The sequence below is a fragment of the Rana temporaria genome, chromosome 9, assembly GCF_905171775.1.
Source record: "Rana temporaria chromosome 9, aRanTem1.1, whole genome shotgun sequence".
In the NCBI taxonomy this organism is placed as follows: domain Eukaryota; kingdom Metazoa; phylum Chordata; class Amphibia; order Anura; family Ranidae; genus Rana; species Rana temporaria.
In genome coordinates, this window is record NC_053497.1 from 16,551,583 (window position 1) to 16,572,087 (window position 20,505).

The 20,505-nt window shown below is 46.0% G+C and overlaps 1 protein-coding gene across 1 annotated transcript in view; it reads left to right on the plus strand.

Moving 5' to 3' along the window:
* WNK3 (WNK lysine deficient protein kinase 3) overlaps positions 1 to 20,505 on the plus strand; it is a 216,159-nt gene that overhangs the window by 155,352 nt on the left and 40,302 nt on the right. The window contains exons 16-19 of the mRNA XM_040325190.1: positions 2,961 to 3,015; positions 3,844 to 4,002; positions 8,045 to 8,297; positions 8,494 to 8,715. Coding sequence (XP_040181124.1) covers positions 2,961 to 3,015; positions 3,844 to 4,002; positions 8,045 to 8,297; positions 8,494 to 8,715 — 689 coding nt within the window. The remainder of the gene's footprint in view (positions 1 to 2,960; positions 3,016 to 3,843; positions 4,003 to 8,044; positions 8,298 to 8,493; positions 8,716 to 20,505) is intronic.

Consider the following 20,505-nt stretch of genomic DNA (forward strand, 5'->3'; position numbering starts at 1 on the left):
TGCTGAGCTTTAGCGATGTCACCATGGCACACATTAGTAGTGACATTGGGACCGGTGAGAGCCATAGAGGACCTGGAATCTGACACTCCTGAATGCGTTGGAATCGGAGGGTTCTTAAGGTGTCAGTTTCTCCTATTTGCAGCAGAGATCAGTGGTGTGGACAGCTGGAGAAGTATCTGGTCTCTACTTTGCAGGGGCAACTTTTATTCATATAGTTATTTTAGTGATAGAGTTGCACAAAGTAAAATCTGCTATTGCTTCAGAAAATGCTGGCTGCTTGATTATGATGATCCAGTGGCTTCAAAACTTTGAGGGCCAGTTCACACCAGACGCAGTTCCGTTCAGTTCCGTGTGCTTTTTTTTCTGCACAAAATGCATGCACAGCGTTTTCCATGTATTCCAATGGCTCTAGTTTCTAGTTCACACCATGCAGTCAGTTTCTGCACCGAAACCTGACTGCATGGTGTGAACTAGAGCCATTGGAATACATGGAAAACACTGTGGGCCGGAGTCAGATAGAATGCTCTATCTTTCTTCCGGCGTAACGTATATCGGATACGTTACGCCGCCGTAACTTTGGGCGCAAGTTCCGTATGCAGAAAGAACTTGCGCCATTAGTTACGGTTGCGTAACCTATGTGTGAAGGCGTAAGCCCGCTTAATTCAAATGGGGATGTTGTAGGCGCGTTTTATTTAAATTTGACTTGACCCCGCGCATTTGACGTTTTTGTGAACGGCGCATGCGCCATTCGTGAAAAATCCCAGTGCGCATGCTCGAGATTACGCCGCAAAGCCTCATTGGTATCGATGGGAACGTAACTTACGCAAAGCCCTATTCTTGAAACGACTTACACAAACGATTTTTTTAAAATTTTCAAAACTCGGCACGGGAACGACGTCCATACTTAACATTAGCTACGCCTCATATAGCAGGGGTAACTATACGCCGAAAAAAGCCTGACGTAAAAAAATGCGCCGGCGGGACGTACGTTTCTGAATCTGCATAAATAACTAATTAGCATATTCCTCACGCAACTATACGGAAGCGCCACCTAGCGGCCAGCGTGATTATGCAGCCTAAGATACGACGGTGTAAGACACTTACATCAGTCGGATCTTAGGGATATCTATGCGTAACTGATTCTATGAATCAGGCGCAAAGATACGACGGCCGGACTCAGAGATAAGATGGCGTATCAGGAGATACGCCGTCATATCTTGTATCTAAATCCGGCCCTGTGCATGCATTTTTAGTGCAGAAAAAAATGCATACGAAACTGTACTGAACTGCGTCAGTGTGAACTGGCCCTAAGTCTTGGATTCAAAACAAGTTTTCAGTTCAGAGAATCTTGAATTCACTTGTTATGTGACTCCAAGTACTTAGTGTTACTAAACAAAAAAATAAACATTCAGTTAAAATCTCAAACATGTCGCTCTCACCTGTTCTGCGCAGTGGTATTGCACGAAACGGCCCCGATCCTCCTCTTCTTGTGTCCCGCGGTGGTGCTCGTGGCTCCTCCTCTTCGCCTGTACCCCAGGAGTGCTTGTGGCACCTCCTTTTCTCGGGCTGCTCCTCCCCTTTTTCATGTGTTCCCATAGCAAGCCGTTTGCTATGGAGGCACAAAGAGGGAGATTTATTAAAGCTGGTGCACTCAGAACCTGGCACAGCTGTGCCAAATAGCCAATCGGCTTCTAATTTCAGTTTGTTCAGTTTGGCTTTGACAATAAAACCTAGAAGCTGATTAGTTTCAATGAAGAGCTGCACCAAAGTTTGTACGCTCCAACTTTAGTTAATGACCCCCCCACAGTGTCTTGCGCGCTTCTGAGTTGTGTGTTGCCATAGACTTGCACAGTGGGACTTGGCCCTGTCCCCCACTTCCTCATCACTGTGTTTGAAAGCAACAGGAGCCAATAGCTCCTGCTGCTGCTCAAGTGCTGTGTGAAGAAGGGATGCAGCTGTGCACGGTGCTGGATCTATTCTTCCCTCGTCCCCTTCACACAGGGAAGAGGGCAGGAGCTCAGAGGTAGAAAATGTGTTTTTATCTTAAAGGCGTTGTAAACCCTTTGTTATATAAAAAAAAAAGAAACGCACGTCGTGCTTGCCTCCCTCCACTGTGCAGTTAGTTTTGCACGGTGTCGCCCCAAACCTCATCTTCTGGGGTCCCCCGGTGGCGTTCGCGGCTCCTCCTCGCACCGGTAAACCCCCTAGCAGAAGTGCCCTCCCTGGGGGTTACCTTGCGGGCGCGCTTCCGAGTCCAGCATTTGCGTCCATAGACAGAGTGCCAAACTCGTCCTGGCACACGCATTGTTGGATTTGATAGTAGCGGGCGCCAATGGCTGCGCTGCTATCAATCTATCCAATTAAGAGCCGAGAACCCCGGGCAGAGAGGTAAAGCATGTCTCTGCCGAGGGAACGAACATGCTCAGGTGAGTAAAACGAGGTGGCTGGACAGTGTTACATTTTTTTATCTAGGTGAAAAACATGAGGGTTTTTAACCCCCTTTAATGCATGGTATGCACTAAGGTAAAGAACGTTTTTGGCTTTAATATCACTTTAAGCCACAGCCAACCAGACAACTAGAATATTCAGATGGAAGTCTGCATGGAAGCTCCTGAATAGGGAGATAAATGCTATACATACACAACTGCTGAAAGTCTGAATACAAGTTACTATTGCAAAATCCCTTTTGGTTTATTTTTCATAAAGGTGGTATTTTTTATTTCTCTTCTGTTCATGGACGGACACAGCAGCCTTTGACCTTAGGGTTATATCCGCTTCCTTCCAGGAGAGCCCTCCTGGAACGAAGCGGATATAACCCTAAGGTCAAAGGCTGCTGTGTCCATCCATGAACGGAAGAGAAATGGATTTTACGGTGAGTACAAACCTATTTTTCCCCCTTATTACAGTTTACATTGCATGAATGTTGCCTGCCATATTAACTTCTCAATTTCTTCATTCAGGCAGGGTCATCTGAACATGCTCAGATAGCTATCCAAGCCTCTGCTCAGTCAGGAGGTAAGTCCCTTTACTTTCTTACTCTTACATTCACCAGGCAGTTTATCTATAGCCAGAGGCAGGCACTGGCCAGCGGTTGGAAATGCGTCTTGCACGTACTGTGTGCGAACAGCTGCAGCTGTTAGTGATGTACAAATCTATGGCTGGTGCCGCCGCTGTTCGCATGTCACCACGCAGAACTATCGGCCCTCATGCAGCCATTGTGCAGCTTAATGTCGCGTGCACACGATTGGAATTTCCGACAAGAAAAGTTTGATGTGAGCTTTTGGTCGAAAATTCCGACCGTGTGTAGGTCCCATCGGACATTTTCTGTCGGAATTTCCGACCGCAAACATTTGAGAGCCGGTTCTCAAATTTTCCCGACGGCAAAAGTTCTTGTCGGAAATTTCGATCGCCTATATGCAATTCCGACGCACAAAAATCCTACGCATGCTCGGAACCATTGAACTTAATTTTTCTCAGCTCGTCGTAGTGTTGTATGTCACCGCGGTTTTGACGCTCGGAATTTCCGACAACATTTGTGTGACCGTGTGTATGCAAGACAAGTTTGAGCCAACGTTTCGTGGGGAAAAAAATCCACAAACGTGTGTACGCGGCAAAAGTCAGCAATTCTGTGCGGTTTTGGCCACATACAAACTGGTCGCAACTAATTGGCCAGTTTATATGCGGAGTGTTGCTGTGTTCAGAGGCACCATTTGGCTAAACTGTATGAATGTACAGTAGCCGTACCGCGACTCGGTAAGCATTTACCAGCTGATGATATAGGGATTGACAGCATGTACTGAAGTTTGGTGTTTTTTAAATTCTTCCTTTTTTTTTTCCCCATAGGAGAGTCAGTCCTGCAGTCCTCACCAGTTGGTCGATGGAGATTTTTCATTAACCAAACAATTAGAAATCGAGAAGCTCAGTCTCCAGTTACTAAAGTTCCTCAACAAGCTACAGGTGCGTGTGTGCATAATCTCATTCCAGACATGGATACATTTGTTGGTAATTTTGCAGTTTGAGAGTCCTTCACCTGCCCTTCAGAAAAAAAAACTAAAGACCCATCTATTCTGAGGGTTAAACTGAAGGAAAATGGATGCCAAGCGCCTTGAGGCGATTCAGATCGCATTTGTAGCACTATATAAGTAATTCACTCACTCACAGTGCTTCATCCCTACTGCTTTCCTTCTGAATCTTTCTCGTACCTAAATGCTTTTGGTATGTCATAGAGCAGGGGTCCCCATACTTTTCAAGCAAAGGGGCAGTTTAGGTCTTTCAGACTTCAGGGGGCCGGTTTCTGACCAGTCTGGGCAGAAAATGCCCCAGGGCTGAGCATCGGTAAGAATTAACATGGCCCCAGTGTTGGTGGGCAGTAGGAGGAGGAATAGTGCTCCATCATTGGTATTGGTCTATGAAATGGTGCCCTATTGTTGGTGCCATTGGGAGGAATCGTGCCTCATATCATTGGGAGCAATACTACCCCAAGGGCAGGATGGAGGCTAGGAAAGGGCCAAGTGCGGCCCTCGGGCCGCAATTTGGAGACCCCCTGTCATAGAGTAAAGAAAAGTGTAAAACAAGATAAACTATTGCTCATTCTACATAGATATGCCAAAATGGCCTGGTCAGATTTGTTGGCACCCCTAGAAAAGATTATAAATAATCGGATCATATTGCCATTTTAAACAAACTGCAATTAGAATCGCACGTCCTCCATCTTCTAATTGGTCAACCCATGTAAGTAAGTGGAGACAAATAGTCCCTGTCTGCTGCACTCATTGTGTGCACTACGCTGACCAGATATAATAAAGTGCCTGAGGAGATCAGATAGAAAATTAAAGAACGGCATGCCAAAGATAAAGACCATCTCCAAGTAGATTAATATTCCTGTAAAAGTAGGAAGATACTGCGCAGGTCCAAAAATAAAACAGTAGTGACACTATAAAAATGTGTAAAAATAAAAACAAAAAATAAATAAAAGAAAATAAAAAAATGCTGCTGCAACTTATATGTAAGATACATACACAAATACAATATAGAAAAGAAAAAGCTGCGCTGCAAGTAAAGTCAACATAAATAATAAATTATGTATATAATACACAAAAAATCCCAGTGCAAAAAACTGAAAATAGATTTGTGCAAAAAGTCCATGTAAGATGTATCACAAAGGATTGAGAGGTTGTTAAAGAAGTTCTCCGAATGGGTGAAGCAAGGTATCCAGAAAAAAATCTTGTGAATCAGATGATATATCCACCACCACTTATGTATCAGCTGCTTACCAGAACAAAAATGAAATCAAACGTGTAAGACATGGATCTATAAGGGTCCTGGATAAACTGCCGCTCACTCTCCAATATCACCAATCCTTAATATCAGACCAGCTCTCTCCACAGAAGCGACCCAAAGGAGAAAGACACTCACATAGTGTGATAACGTTTTTAAAATTTTAATGAATAAAAGTATTACACTTACATGTAAACAGTGTAAAAAGTGCGATCAATAGTAATAGCCGGCCGGCTCTGCTGTCTGCTCGTCCTTCCGGGTAGACAGCGTGGATCGTGATGACGTCAGCACGTCGCTCCTCCCTACGCCGTTTCGTCACAAGAATGACTTCTTCCAGGGGATACGAGCGACGTGCTGACTCGCCACTCTTATAGCAATATACAACACCCGGGACCGCCCAGCTCTGAACCTTGGGAGATCGCGGGCATCGACCGCCATTTTTAAGTTGGGATCACTGCCAGTATTTGCTACTAGACCTAAAAAATTGCGGAACATTTAAAAATTTATGATACTAATGAGTATCAACTTTGTAATACAAAAAAGCGGCGTATTGACTCACCGTTTCTTTTAAAAAGAGAAAACATCGTGACAGAAATCGCCTCCACTGCAATACAGGGCTGCGTATGTCTGTCACTAAGTAAATTTTAATACTAGACCAGTAAAGAAATTATTAGTATATAATATTAAAGGGCTTGAATTACCTAAATTAATATAATAAACCAAAAAATGAGTTACTCATAGATCCGCTGTGTGAACAGCTGAGGATCTAAGAACGATAAATAAAGTGTAAATATATCAACGGATAACCGCATTAGAGATTAATATGATAAGAATTCAAATGCTAGATATCCTAATAATGTGCAAAATTATGGTGAATTAATTGATAATCACATAGCATGAAAGCAGCCAAAAGTCCGCAATTTAAGCGGACAAAGCTGCATCAATGCCATAACAGTATAAAAAAAGACCTCATGAATGAATACGAAACATCCATAGGAAGAAAAAAATAGTTATAGTGTAAATATTATGATCAAGAAAATCTTAATCTATATGATGACAAACTATGAAAGTGTCTCAAGCTAACCTCTCATAAATTAATTAAAAATTAATAAGTGCAAAAAATTATATAAAGATATATATATATGAAATATATATATCAAAGTGGTAACAAAGATAAAAATTGTAATATATTTAAAAGGGTAAGTCTATAAACGAAAGCCCATATGTACCAAGATTCAGAGATGGTTCACACAAATACATAAAGGTTAACCATTATCTATGAACGCGTTAACGTCAGTATCTATGTTTAGTCCATAAGGACTATATGTACGGACTCTGTATATCCAAGCCATCTCCATCCTAGAGAGTTCCCTAACCAGTGAACTGCCTCTCCAGTGTGGGCTCAAACTTATCTATTCCAATAAAGAGTGTCCCCTCTGGGTTACGTGCATGGTGTTGGTCATAATGACTGGATACTGAATGTTGCGGGAATCCTGATCTAATGTTAGCGATATGCTCGCCAAGTCTGACATTCATTGGTCTTTTGGTCCTGCCAATGTATTGTAACCCGCAGGGCATTCCAAAGATACACCACGCCTGTAGTGCTACACGTAATGAATGGCTCGATTTTATGTTCATTCAGTGTACTTGTGGATTTAAAGCATATGGTTTTCTTAGATTTGATCTTATTTAATTTACACACTGTGCACTGTGCAAAGAATTGTACCGGTTTGGACCCTCAAGAGATTTCCCTTTAGATCAATGGGAAACAAATGGGGGAGAAAATTGGGGTTTTCCCAAACCAAATCGAGGAACAAAAAGACCTGTAGAAGGAAAAGAGGGAGCAGAGGGGGAGGAGGACACACCCCAAAGAAATCAAAAACTTAAAAGGTGAGGGGCATCTATAATTTAAGCTCACACATTTTAACGCAACCAGAAGTTTCCTTATTGAATAAAGGCCTTAAATTTGCCCCTCCGAGGAAACTCAACAAATTTCAAACGTATATGGATGTCCACCAATATATTCGCAAGGTTAACATTAAACGTTACTTTGCAGGCCTTCCCTCTAAAGAAATAGTTGCCAATCAAGCAACGGTCCAACATTCCGGCCTTTTCCAATGCCTCCACATGGAATCCTCCTGGCAATTTGGCTCCCTCACTGCGAGTTTTTAGAGATGTAGTCCTAAGGGACCTGGAGAAGATTCAGGTCTCAGGCCATAAAATGGATTCCGGACTGGAAATAGGTCTTGATTTGCTATGCACTAACAAAGACCTAGTTATACGTCCAGCGGACAAAGGTGGGGGGGATAGTGTTAATGGACCGGTCCTTTTACATTGAGGGACTAAAAACCCTGGTTGACGATAGGCATACTTATGCTCTTCTACAGGCAACCCTATTATTCAGTATAAGGAAAATTGGAAACATTAGTTTCTAAAAGGCTCCAAGTCAGGGATCCTCAATGAAAAGGAACAACAATTTTTGGTTCCTAAAGCCCCAGAGTTCCAATCATGTACAGCCTACCAAAGATCCATAAAAGCTTAACTTGCCCCCCTGGTCGCCCGATTATTAGTGGCATAGATTCGATCACTTCCAGGGTGGGCAAGTATATCGACTATTATCTCCAACCTTTGGTTCAGAAGATGCCTTCCCATCTTAAAGATTCAAAACAAGTTATTAATTTACTTTCCCAGATAGAGGCTAATAAAGACACATGGATGGTGACAGCCGATGTTCAATCATTATATACTATTATCCCTCATAATTTAGGGCTTGAAGCTGTCAGACATTTTTTGGATCTTTCCTCTGATCTGGTATCCTTGCAGAAGGACTTTCTGATGGAACTCTTGGAGTATACGGCAGATCATAACTATTTCTGGTTTGATCATAACTACTATAAACAGATTCGTGGAGTCGCCATGGGCGCTAAACATGCGCCAAGTCTGGCTAATCTGTTCATGGCCAAATGGGAGGAGGACGTCATTTATGGTGATACCCATCCTCACATTAAGTTGTGGGCCAGGTATATTGATGACGTCCTCCTCCTATGGACAGGAGACAGAGCAGAATTGGAATCCTTTATCACTACGCTCAATAATAACGAGCGTGGTATACGTCTTTCATTTGAGGCCAGTCAAGAGTCAATTGACTTCCTTGACCTTACTATAACGAAAGATAAAGATCTATATCAGACTAAAACTTCTTTAAAAAACCGACAGGAATTCTTTTATTCCTAAGGGAAGCTGTCATCATGATAATTGGCTAAATTCAGTTCCAAAGAGCCAGTTTGTAAGGATGAGGAGGAATTGCTCTACCCTGAAGGACTATGAAATACAGGCTGGCATCCTTAAGGATAGACTGTTGGAGAAGGGTTATGACCCCGAAGCTTTGGAGAGTACCTATAATGAGGTGGCCGCAATTGAAAGGAAGACTTTGCTTATGTCAGGCCCTAAATCAAGCAGAGATGGACCGATTGTGCCTTTTATCACGACATACTCAAACCAGCACTATGCCATCAAAAAGCTAATCAAAAAACACTGGCATATATTGTCCAATGATAGAATCTTAAATTCTTTTTTGCCTATTAATCCTCAGGTGATATTCAGGGGTGTACCTTCATTGAGGGATAGGATAGCCCCTAATGTGGTGGATCCACCCATGAAGAAAGTGTCCTTTTTTCAACGTAACATAAAGGGCTACCACCAATGCAGGAATTGCACAGTGTGTAAATTAAATAAGATCAAATCTAAGAAAACCATATGCTTTAATTCACAAGTAGCACTGAATGAACATAAAATCGAGCCATTCATTACGTGTAGCACTACAGGCGTGGTGTATCTTTTGGAATGCCCCTGCGGGTTACAATACATTGGCAGGACCAAAAGACCAATGAATGTCAGACTTGGCGAGCATATCGCTAACATTAGATCAGGATTCCCGCAACATTCAGTATCCAGTCATTATGACCAACACCATGCACGTAACCCAGAGGGGACACTCTTTATTGGAATAGATAAGTTTGAGCCCCACTGGAGAGGCAGTTCACTGGTTAGGGAACTCTCTAGGATGGAGATGGCTTGGATATACAGAGTCCGTACATATAGTCCTTATGGACTAAACATAGATACTGACGTTAACGCGTTCATAGATAATGGTTAACCTTTATGTATTTGTGTGAACCATCTCTTGAATCTTGGTACATATGGGCTTTCGTTTATAGACTTACCCTTTTAAATATATTACAATTTTTATCTTTGTTACCACTTTGATATATATATTTCATATATATATATCTTTATATAATTTTTTGCACTTATTAATTTTAATTAATTTATGAGAGGTTAGCTTGAGACACTTTCATAGTTTGTCATCATATAGATTAAGATTTTCTTGATCATAATATTTACACTATAACTATTTTTTTCTTCCTATGATGTTTCGTATTCATTCATGAGGTCTTTTTTTTATACTGTTATGGCATTTGATGCAGCTTTGTCCGCTTAAATTGCGGACTTTTGGCTGCTTTCATGCTATGTGATTATCAATTAATTCACCATAATTTTGCACATTATTAGGATATCTAGCATTTGAATTCTTATCATATTAATCTCTAATGCGGTTATCCGTTGATATATTTACACTTTATTTATCGTTCTTAGATCCTCAGCTGTTCACACAGCGGATCTATGAGTAACTCATTTTTTGGTTTATTATATTAATTTAGTAATTCAAGCCCTTTAATATTATATACTAATAATTTCTTTACTGGTCTAGTATTAAAATTTACTTAGTGACAGACATACGCAGCCCTGTATTGCAGTGGAGGCGATTTCTGTCACGATGTTTTCTCTTTTTAAAAGAAACGGTGAGTCAATACGCCGCTTTTTTGTATTACAAAGTTGATACTCATTAGTATCATAAATTTTTAAATGTTCCGCAATTTTTTAGGTCTAGTAGCAAATACTGGCAGTGATCCCAACTTAAAAATGGCGGTCGATGCCCGCGATCTCCAAGGTTCAGAGCTGGGCGGTCCGGGTGTTGTATATTGCTATAAGAGTGGCGAGTCAGCACGTCGCTCGTATTCCCCTGGAAGAAGTCATTCTTGTGACGAAATCGGCGTAGGGAGGAGCGACGTGCTGACGTCATCACGATCCACGCTGTCTACCCGGAAGGACGAGCAGACAGCAGAGCCGGCCGGCTATTACTATTGATCGCACTTTTTACACTGTTTACATGTAAGTGTAATACTTTTATTCATTAAAATTTTAAAAACGTTATCACACTATGTGAGTGTCTTTCTCCTTTGGGTCGCTTCTGTGGAGAGAGCTGGTCTGATATTAAGGATTGGTGATATTGGAGAGTGAGCGGCAGTTTATCCAGGACCCTTATAGATCCATGTCTTACACGTTTGATTTCATTTTTGTTCTGGTAAGCAGCTGATACATAAGTGGTGGTGGATATATCATCTGATTCACAAGATTTTTTTCTGGATACCTTGCTTCACCCATTCGGAGAACTTCTTTAACAACCTCTCAATCCTTTGTGATACATCTTACATGGACTTTTTGCACAAATCTATTTTCAGTTTTTTGCACTGGGATTTTTTGTGTATTATATACATAATTTATTATTTATGTTGACTTTACTTGCAGCGCAGCTTTTTCTTTTCTAGATTAATATTCCTGTTGCAAATATTAAAGGGGTTCTATAGCCTTGTGTTTTTTTTAGCTTAATGCATTCTATGCTAGGTGAAAAACCTGTGCTGCAGCTCCTTAACTGAGCTTGGTCCAATCCAGCGATGTGCATGACAGAAGTGGCTCCAGCCGCTGTCTTGGGTCCTCATTGGGCAGATTGATAGCAGCGGGAGCCACTGCTTTCAATCAAATGCTGTGACAAGGGTGGGGGGGGGGGGACAAGGGGGCATTAGTGGCAGGGGCACTCACTAAAGAGGAGCGGCCAGGAGCACTCTGGGAGGGGGGCTGTACCCCAGAACAAAAGGATCGGGGCTGCTCTGTGCAAACCTTTGCACAGAGGCAGGTAAGTAGAACATGTTTGTTTTAATTTATAAATTAAATATCACTTGAAACCTTGTGGTTAAGTGTTACTAAACCCACAACAGTAAAACCAGTCTGTATATGCAGAATAGCATAGCTTGTTATGCTCACTGTGGAACTTAAAGGGGTTGTAAAGGTAAAAGTTTTTTCACCTTAATGCGATCTATGCATTAAGGTGAAAAAATATCTGACAATACCACCCCCCCCCCCCCCCCCCCCCCCTCCCCGTTATACTTACCTGACCCCACGAAAGTCCCGCACTCCCCCCCCAACATCCTCTTCGCCGTTGAGCCTGCCCGTTGATTGGCTACAGTGGACGGATTGAAAGGAGCGCAGCCATTGGCTGCCAATCGCGTCCAATGACGCGGGGGGCGGGGCGAGTGATACAGTCCCCTGCTATGGCCACCGCTGTATCACGTGAACGCGCACGCAATAACTCAACACCATGCTCGCTCACATAAGGTGTTGAGTCCTTGCGGGGGTGGGGGGAGCCTAAACAGCCGCCAAAGGACCTCAGAAGACCAGGATCGGGGCCACTCTGTATAAAACGAGCTGCACAGTGGAGGCAAGTATAACATGATTTTTTTTTTTATCTTTAGTGATCCTTTAAAGCGGAGGTTCATAAAAAAGTGAACCTCCGCTTTTTGGATCCCCCTCCGGTGTCACATTTGACACCTTTCTGGGGGGAGGGGGGTGCAGATACCTGTCTGAGACAGGTATTTGAACCACTTCCGGGTTCAGATCCCCGCTGGAAGTCCAGCCTGACATGTCATCCCCCCCGCTGTCTTCTGGGAAACACTGTTCCCAGCAGAGAGCGGGGACCAGTGACGCAAGGCTTCACTTCCCGATTCCCTCACCCGAGGATGGCGGCGGAAGCAGCCGAGGACCGAGCGATTGCTCAGCCGCAGTTGCTGACATCGCGGGCACGCTGGACAGGTAAGTGTCCATTTTTTAAAAGTCAACAGCTGCAGTATTTGTAGCTGCTGACTTAAAAAAAAAAAATTCTTCCGAACCTCTGCTTTAAGGGGATAATCCTCTGCATTGTGTAAAAGGCTCTTTGATCCTGTTTTCACAGATCCTCCACCTCCTGCCTTGGTCTCTCTTTGGCAAGGGCAGATAAGACAGTGAGGGTAGTAAAGCTGCACATGCTCAGCTTGGTCTCTTGCGGTCTGATGCCCATAATAACGCTATACAAACACGTTTGAGCGTTAGAAATTTTAGTGAAGTGTGAACAAGCCCTTAATGCTAAGCTTATCCAATGGCAGCAAGTTTCCGGGCTGTTGATTTAGTCTTCTGGCTTTGCTACTCTTTTCTGGTTCTGTCTTCCGGATGCAATGAGTGTAATCTATTCCCAAAACGACATTGGGTTGTGAAGATATGGGATGACAGCCACAGAAATTGCAGATTCTAAAACTAAATGGCAACTGCAGCATTGTTTGGGTTTTATCTGATTCACTTAAAAGGCTGGCAGTCATAAATAGAAGCCGATTTTAAGCACTGCTGATGATGTGATGTAATGAAAATACTGCTCTGTCATGGTTTGCTTGGCATAATCTTTAATAGCTATATTGATTTTTAAGATTTCCAAGTTCAGCTGTAATAAGTGGTATCCCTGTGACCTGTGTGTAAAGTGGAATTAAATCTCCAAATTAACCACTTAAGCCCCGGACCATTTGGCTGGCCAAAGACCAGAGGACATTTTGCGATTCGGCACTGCATCTCTTTAACTGACAATTGCGCGGTCGTGCGACGTGGCTCCCAAACAAAATTGGCGTCCTTTTTTCCCCACAAATAGAGCTTTCTTTTGGTGTTATTTGGTCGCCTCTGCGGTTTTTATTTTTTGTGCTATAAACAAAAATAGAGCGACAATTTTGGAAAAAAACAATTTTTTACTTTTTGCTATAATGTCTCCCAAAAAAATCGCAATAAGCATTTGATTGGTTTGTGTAAAAGTTGGTCTACAAAATTGGGGGTAGTTTTATGGCATTTTTTATTTTTTAACAGTAATGGCGGCGATCAGCAATTTTTATCGTGACTGCGACATTATGGCGGACATATCGGACACTTTTAACACCATTTTGGGACCATTGTCATTTTTACAGTGATCAGTGCTATCAAAAATGGCAGTGAAGGGGTTAACCTGTAGGGGGCGCTGAAGGGGTTAAGTGTGACCTAGGGAGTGCTTCTAACTGTTAGGGGGCAAGGCTCCATCGTGGGACACTGGCGGACACAGAGTCCGTGGTCAGAGCTCGCAGCAGGGGCGCGAAATGCAAAAGATACACACATGGAAAGTGAAGAGCGCTGCGCACCCCAATATATTGTGGCATGGAAATTTTCCCCAGTGGGGTTTTTAAGCAGCGGAAATTCCAACAATTGCAAGATTAAATGTTAAAAGGGTTTATTAAATGTGTACAAATGGACAATAACGATAATAATAAAAATAATTTTTGAATCTCCAGTCACAAGAATAAAAATAGATACATACAGTTACAAACACAACATCGCAATTACAGTTGTACATAGCAAGGACATCTGTATATGTTGAATTTCTGACCCGTTTCGATCCCTCATGCGGGATCTTCTTCAGAGGATTTATAGTTTTCTGTAATGGAATAAGTAATACATTTAAAGTGTATACCTAGGTGTATGACTCCAACGCGCCCACGCGGCAGGACTTCTAAAGTGACGTGTATATATACGTTACTCTGCCCAGCCGTATCATTCTGCTGACGTATATGTACAGGAGCCGGTCGGGAACCAGTTAAGAAGTAAAAAAAAAAAAAGCTGCAGGGAGCTTTGTGCCATAATGCCATAATGTACTAGTATGCACTGCGTGTTGGCATTCTATGTTGGCGATCCCCTCCAATGGTGCAGTGTAAGCGCTCTCTGCAGTCAGACTCTTCGCTACTTTATTAGCCAGATCTCGATGATGTCACTCCAGCTCCTGTGCACGGGAGTGGCATCATCGCAGAACTGTGCCATGAATTTATGCTGAGACGTGCGCATGCATGGCTCAGTGTACATTTAAAGTGGTTGGAAAAAAATAAAAAAGGTAACACCTGCAAGACGAAGGCATAATGAGCTAGTATGCTTAGCATACTAGCTCATTATCTAATCCATACCTCTCAACTTTTCAACTTCAGAATGAGGGACAAATGAGCATACCCCCCAAACGAAGTTGTTGAGCGGGGGGGGGCGCAGATCAAAGTTGTCGAAAGAGTTGTTGAGCGGGGGGGGGGGGGGGGGGGTCGGCGAAATCAGGGATGTATGTCTAATACTCACCTGGGATCGAAGCCCCCAACACATCACCGGCTGTTAAAGTGGAGTTCCACCCATAAATATAACATTACATCGGTAGTTTTAAAAAAATGTCATTAGTCCTTTAAGAAAAAAGTATTTTGTCCGCAGACTTGTTAGGCATGCGGTATCCGGTGCGCTGCTATTAAGGTGTTAAAAACTTTCCTTCATGCTGCTCCTCCCAGGGGGCGTGGCTCCCCCAGGCATAACCCACACCCTGCTTTAGCAGCCTCAGTTTGTTTTCTGCCTAACGACAGGAGGTCAAGGCTATCTCTGGAGTTCCTGGACTCTGGAGTTTTTTTCTGGCGATTTTTCTCGCTTTTTTTTTTATTATTTTGTTCCTGCATTTTTGAATCCTGCGATTCTTCTATCAACAGCCGACTGGGTGACAGGCTGGGTCCTCGACTCTTGTAGTCCCCCCCTGTTCGGCCTTCGAGCGTGTGCCGGCCCTCAGCTCAGCTTTGGGACGTCCACGACAGGCCCCATTGCTCCAGGGGCGGCCGGGGAACTTTGGTTCTAGGGCACACATATGACCGGTCTCTATGGCTTTGTCACAGTGTGTCTGGCCGACAGCCATGCCGTTTACGGACGTTGGTTCTGTCTGGGATACCTCCAGCCGGGTAGTCGCAGGACAGGTAAGTAGTGGCCCCTTACTCAGGTAAGTGGTCTGGCTGGTGGTTTCCCTGGGGAGGTCGACTGAGGGTCCGCCCTGCTTTCCTCTCTCCCCTTCCTCTCCCTCCTTCCCCTGACTGGGTAGTGGCTGTGAAGGGGGGCCTCCTGGGTTTTCTTTGTTACCACCGGGGCCCGTGTGTTGTTAGGGGGACTGTGTTGTTACTCTGGGGGGTGCTGCTGTGTGCTGCTGTGTTCTATGAGGTAATTTTTACCTCAGACAGCGGCCGTCTTGGAAATCTCCTTGGTAACGCTGTGATTCTTTTCTGAGGTAACAGACAAAGCAGTCAGGGCTGCTGTGTTCTATGAGGTAATTTTTACCTCAGACAGCGACCGTCTTGGAAATCTCCTTGGTAACGCTGTGATTTTTTCTGAGGTAACAGACAAAGCAGTCAGTGCTGCTGTGTTCTATGAGGTAATTTTTACCTCAGATGGTGGCCATCTTGGAAATCTCCTTGGTAACGATGTGATTCTTCCCTGAAATGACTCGGCACAGCCTCTGGTCAGTTTTAGTGCTGTTACAGTTTTAGTGCTGTGAATCTTCCATGAGGTGAATACACATCACAGTCAGCACATCAGAGCACACCTGAGGTTTTTCAGCTCCCTCTGCAGCTGGGTGGGGTGGTGAATAACGGGGGCCCCCCATGCTCTGCAATAGCAGCAAGGAGGTGACCAGTGGGGTTTTTTTGTCCTGCCTTGCAGGGTGGGTGACTCAGCGCTGACACTATGGATATGCCTGAGTTAACCCTTACCGCCCCTCCCCCTGCCACATCTGTTATGTTGGCTGTCCTGGGTTTCTTGCCAGGTTTGAAGCAGCTAGTGCCCGGATGGGGGGTAAAAAAGCGCCCCCTCCCTGAAGCCTGCTTCTGGGGATGACACAGAATCGCTGTTTTTTTCTGGTTCTGTTATGTCAGAGGCTGCGGGTTTTAACCCTTATGGATAGTGAGGATGACTCTGCTGCAGTCAGTTGCTGGCAAGAATTTGTTGGAGCTCTTGTTTCTGCGGTGCGTGAGGCTCTAAAAATTGAGGATGTGGCGGAGACACCTCCGTGTCAGTACCAGCAGACTACCACGCATCGCTGAAGTGTTTCCTTGTGTTCCTTATTTGGACTATATGTTATACAAGGAATGGGATGCACCGCAAAAAGTTTGTCAAAAAACTTTGCAACCCGTTACCCCCTTGAGGGGGGCTTTAAAAAGTAGGTCTCTCCTCCGCCAGTGGACCCCCCTGTGTCCAGACTGCGCAAGGCCACCACATTGCCTGTGGAAGGGGCTCCTGCATTTCAGGATCCCGCTGATAGGAGAGTGGAGGCCGTGGCCCGCTCCCTATTCACGGTGGTGGGTTCGGCGGTGAGGCCGGCTCTGGCCGGGGCCCTGGCAGGCCCCGACTAAAAGGGCGAAGCTCCTGCTGCAGGAGCTGGAAGAAGGACCTCTAAGGTGGCCTTGGTGATCACCGTTAAGGGTGAACGGTCCTTTTGGGTCTTCCCTGACTGGCATCATTGAGGATGCCACAGGTGGTAAGCGCATGCTGTTCCCACGGTTTGGGAAGGGCTAGGGACCTCGCCCTGTGCAAGGACCCTCCTTGCCTACCTCCGAGCGTTTTTTCGCTCGCCCTGTGCGGTGGGGGTAGGTCTACATGGTGCTTGAATCCCCGCTGAGGGGTAGCAGCGCACCGGATACCGCATGCCTAACAAGTCTGCGGACATACCTGCTTCCGCCTGAAGGTCTGCTCCCGCCCGTGTCTCGGGTGGGAGACTGGCTTCGCATTGCGAAGTGTTTTCCTTGGGGTACAAGATTGAGTTTCTCTCTTGTCTGCCAAACAGGTTTTTTCCCTCCGGCTTCTGGCCTCCTCCGGTTCGCCGGTTGACTCCGTCAGGGGCTGTCCAGGATCTTCTGGTCAGGGGAGTGATTGTGCCAGTTCCCTCGTTGGAACGGTCTCGGGGTTTTACTCCATTCTGTTTGTGTCCCCATGGAGGATGGGGCCCGGTCGATCCTGGGCCTCAAGTCCCTCGTTTTGTTTTTGTCAGGTTTTTCTGGCATCCTTGGATGTCATGAACGTGTACCTGCATATCCTCAAACCACCAGAGATTCTGTGCTTTGCGGTCGGGGGGGACCATTTTCAATGGTGTCCTTCCCATTCGGCGGGTTTTCGCCAAGGTGCTCGTACCGATACTGGCCCGGCTGTGACAGCGGGGGTTTGTTATCATGGGATGTCTGGACGACATTCTCCTACGAGCTTCTTCGAGCTCTGCATTGGTGGAGCCGTGTCTATCACGTGTCAGGCTCTCCGAGTGTTCGGCTGGTTTCTGGATTGTCCTGAAATCAGGGTTGATTCCGTCTCAGGGATACCTGAGACTGGTCCCGGATTCCTCCGGGGCGGGAGTGTTTTTCTCCTAGCGGAAAAACTTCAGACTCTGCTATCTGCTGTGCAGCAGTTGCCGACCCAGAAGCGGTCATCTCTGCGATTCTGCAGGAAGGTTCTGGGTCAGTTGGTAGCCTCTTTCGAGGCGGTTCTGTATGCCCAATTCCACGCCAGGGTACTACGGAAGGAACTGCTGTCACGATGGGACTAGCTTCCGTCATCTCTGGATTACCAGATTCAGTTGAGTCATCTGATCATGTCTCCCCTGGTATGGTGGCTGGCGTTTCCGGTGCTTCGGGCCGAAAAGTCATTTTTCTGCAGGCCACTGGACAGTGGTCACGACGGATGCCAGCCTCTCCGGTTGGGGAGGGGCGCTTGGGGCACCCAGGCAGCCCAGGGGCACTGGACTCAGGTGGAGTCCTGCCTACTGATCAACGTTCTGGAGCTCCGAGCAATCAAGCTTTGCCTTACCAGGTGGCCCCTGGATCTACAGGGCCGACCGGTCAGGATCCTGTCCGATAACACCACGTCCGTGGCGTAGGTTGATCATCAGGGAGGCACACGGAGTTCTGTTGCAGCGACGGGGGTCGCGCGCATCCTTTCGGTGGGCCGAAGGGTTCGTTCCGGCTCTATCGGCCGGGTACATTCCGAGAATACGGAATTGGCTAGCCGACTACCTAAGTCGCACTGCACTGGGCCAAGGAGAGTGGTCTCTCCACCCGCAGGTGTTTCGGGGTCTGTGCCGAAAGTGGGGCACTCCGGACGTGGACCTTCTAGCGTCCCGTCTCTATATCGGTAGGTGCCACGGTTCGTGGCCAGGTTTAAGGACCCGTGGGCGGACGCGTCAGGCGCGTTGGTGGCTCCTTGGGGTCGCTGTCGCCTACTTTACACCTTCCCTCCTCGGAAGCTTCTTCCTCGCCTGCTGCGCAGAGTAGAAGCTGTAGGGATTCTATCGGTCCTGATTGCCCCAGATTGGCCGCGTCGCTTCTGGTACGCGGACCAGGTGCGGTCTGCTGGCAGACGCCCCCCTAGCGTCTTCCCTGGGAATTGATTTTCTGTTACAGGGTCCAATCTTCCACCCTGTTTCACAGCCACCGCCTTAGCGGCGTGGCTTGAGAGCCAGGGGCTTAAGGACCGAGGCCTATTGGGCTCGGTGGTCTCTACCGTGCTGCCTGCACGGAGGTCTACCTCACGTAGGTTTTTTTCCTCATACATGGAAGGCCTACTTCTCTGTGTGTGGGGAGATGAACTGGCACTCTCGTACATGCGTTGTGTACAGGATTCTGCTGTCATTGCAGCAGGGAGTGGTTCAGGCTCTCGCCTTACGTACGGTTAGGAGCCAGATTTCCGCTCTGGCTGTTTTTTACTTGCAGCGACCCTTGGATAGCACTCCTGGGTGCTGCGTTGGGTCAGGGGGTCTGGCAGGTGGCCCCTCCGGTGCGCCCTCCATTACCCCCATGGGACTTGAATTTAGTCCTTTCAGTGCTTCGGGATGCTCCTTGAGGACATTCGGGAGGTTTTTTTTGTTTTATTGTCACAAAAGGTGATTTTCTATTTCTGGTAGCAATTACCTCGTCAGAGGGTGTCTGTCTGTTCTGGTGGCCTTGTCTTGCAAGCTCCCTGCTTGGTCATCCGTTAAGGACGAGGTGGTGCTGCGGCCGCAGCCGTTTTTCTCCCTAAGGTCGTTTCGGCTTTTCACTTGGATGTGGACATTGTTCTTCCATCCTTGTGTCCTCAGCCGAAGAACCCGAAGGAGGCCACTTTACATTCTTTGGATGTGGTTCGGGCCTTCGAGTTTACTTTGTCGGCGACAGCTCCGTTCCGGATGTCGGACTCGCTGTTCGTGTCTGTGTCCGTCCCAGTAAAGGGCCCTGGCAGTTTCGTCGGCCACCATTTCCAGGTGGATCCTGACGGATTGTGCTTCAGGCCTACGCCCATGAATGGGCGGGCGCCTCCCTTTCGGGTCACGGCGCAATCGACCAGGGCGATCGGGGCCTCTGAGGCTTCCCGAGCACCAAGCCTCTGTGTTACTGGTGTGTAAGGCTGCCGACCTGGTCGTCGGTCCACGCTTTTTCAAGCTTTTATATGGTGGATGTGAGTGCATCTTCGGATGCCCCATTGGCCCGCAGGGAGGATACAGGCGCAGTTTAGGTTGGAGTTCCTCCGTTGAGTAACTCCGTTTTTGTTTGGGGTGTAACCTGTTTTTCGCTGTGTTATTTTCTCCACCCCCTCGAATTTTTTTGACACTGCTTGGGGACGTCCCTAAGGTCAATGAAGGCTGTGGTCCCGGTCTATGAACGAAAGAGAAAAAAGGATTTTTGTACTCACCGTAAAATCCATTTCTCTGAGTTCATAGACGGACACAGCACCCACCCCTCCTTTGTTTGTACTGCTTGTTACGAACTGAGGCTGCTAAAGCAGGTGTGGGTTATGCCTGGGGGAGCCACGCCCCCTGGAGGAGCAGCATGAAGGAAAGTTTTTAACACCTTAAGTGCTGTAGAATTCTGCCTAAATCTCCTGGTAGGAAGAAGCATAACCCTAAGGTCAATGAAGGCTGTGTCCGTCTATGAACTCAGAGAAATGGATTTTACGGTGAGTACAAAAATCCTTTTTTTTTTTTTTAGATGCCTTCAAAGTGTTGTTGCTAGGCAGAAGAGTTGATCTTCCCTCTTCCTGCACCTAGGTGCTTAATGCTTCCTAACCTACACCGCACAGACTCCTGGGAATGTAGTGGGTGTAACTTTCCAGGAGTCTGTGCATTCCCCAGTCTCAAAGAATCATGTGACTTGGACAGCACAGGTGCTGAAACCTGATCTGAAACCTAGTACACTGCTTGTACAGCACTGAGCA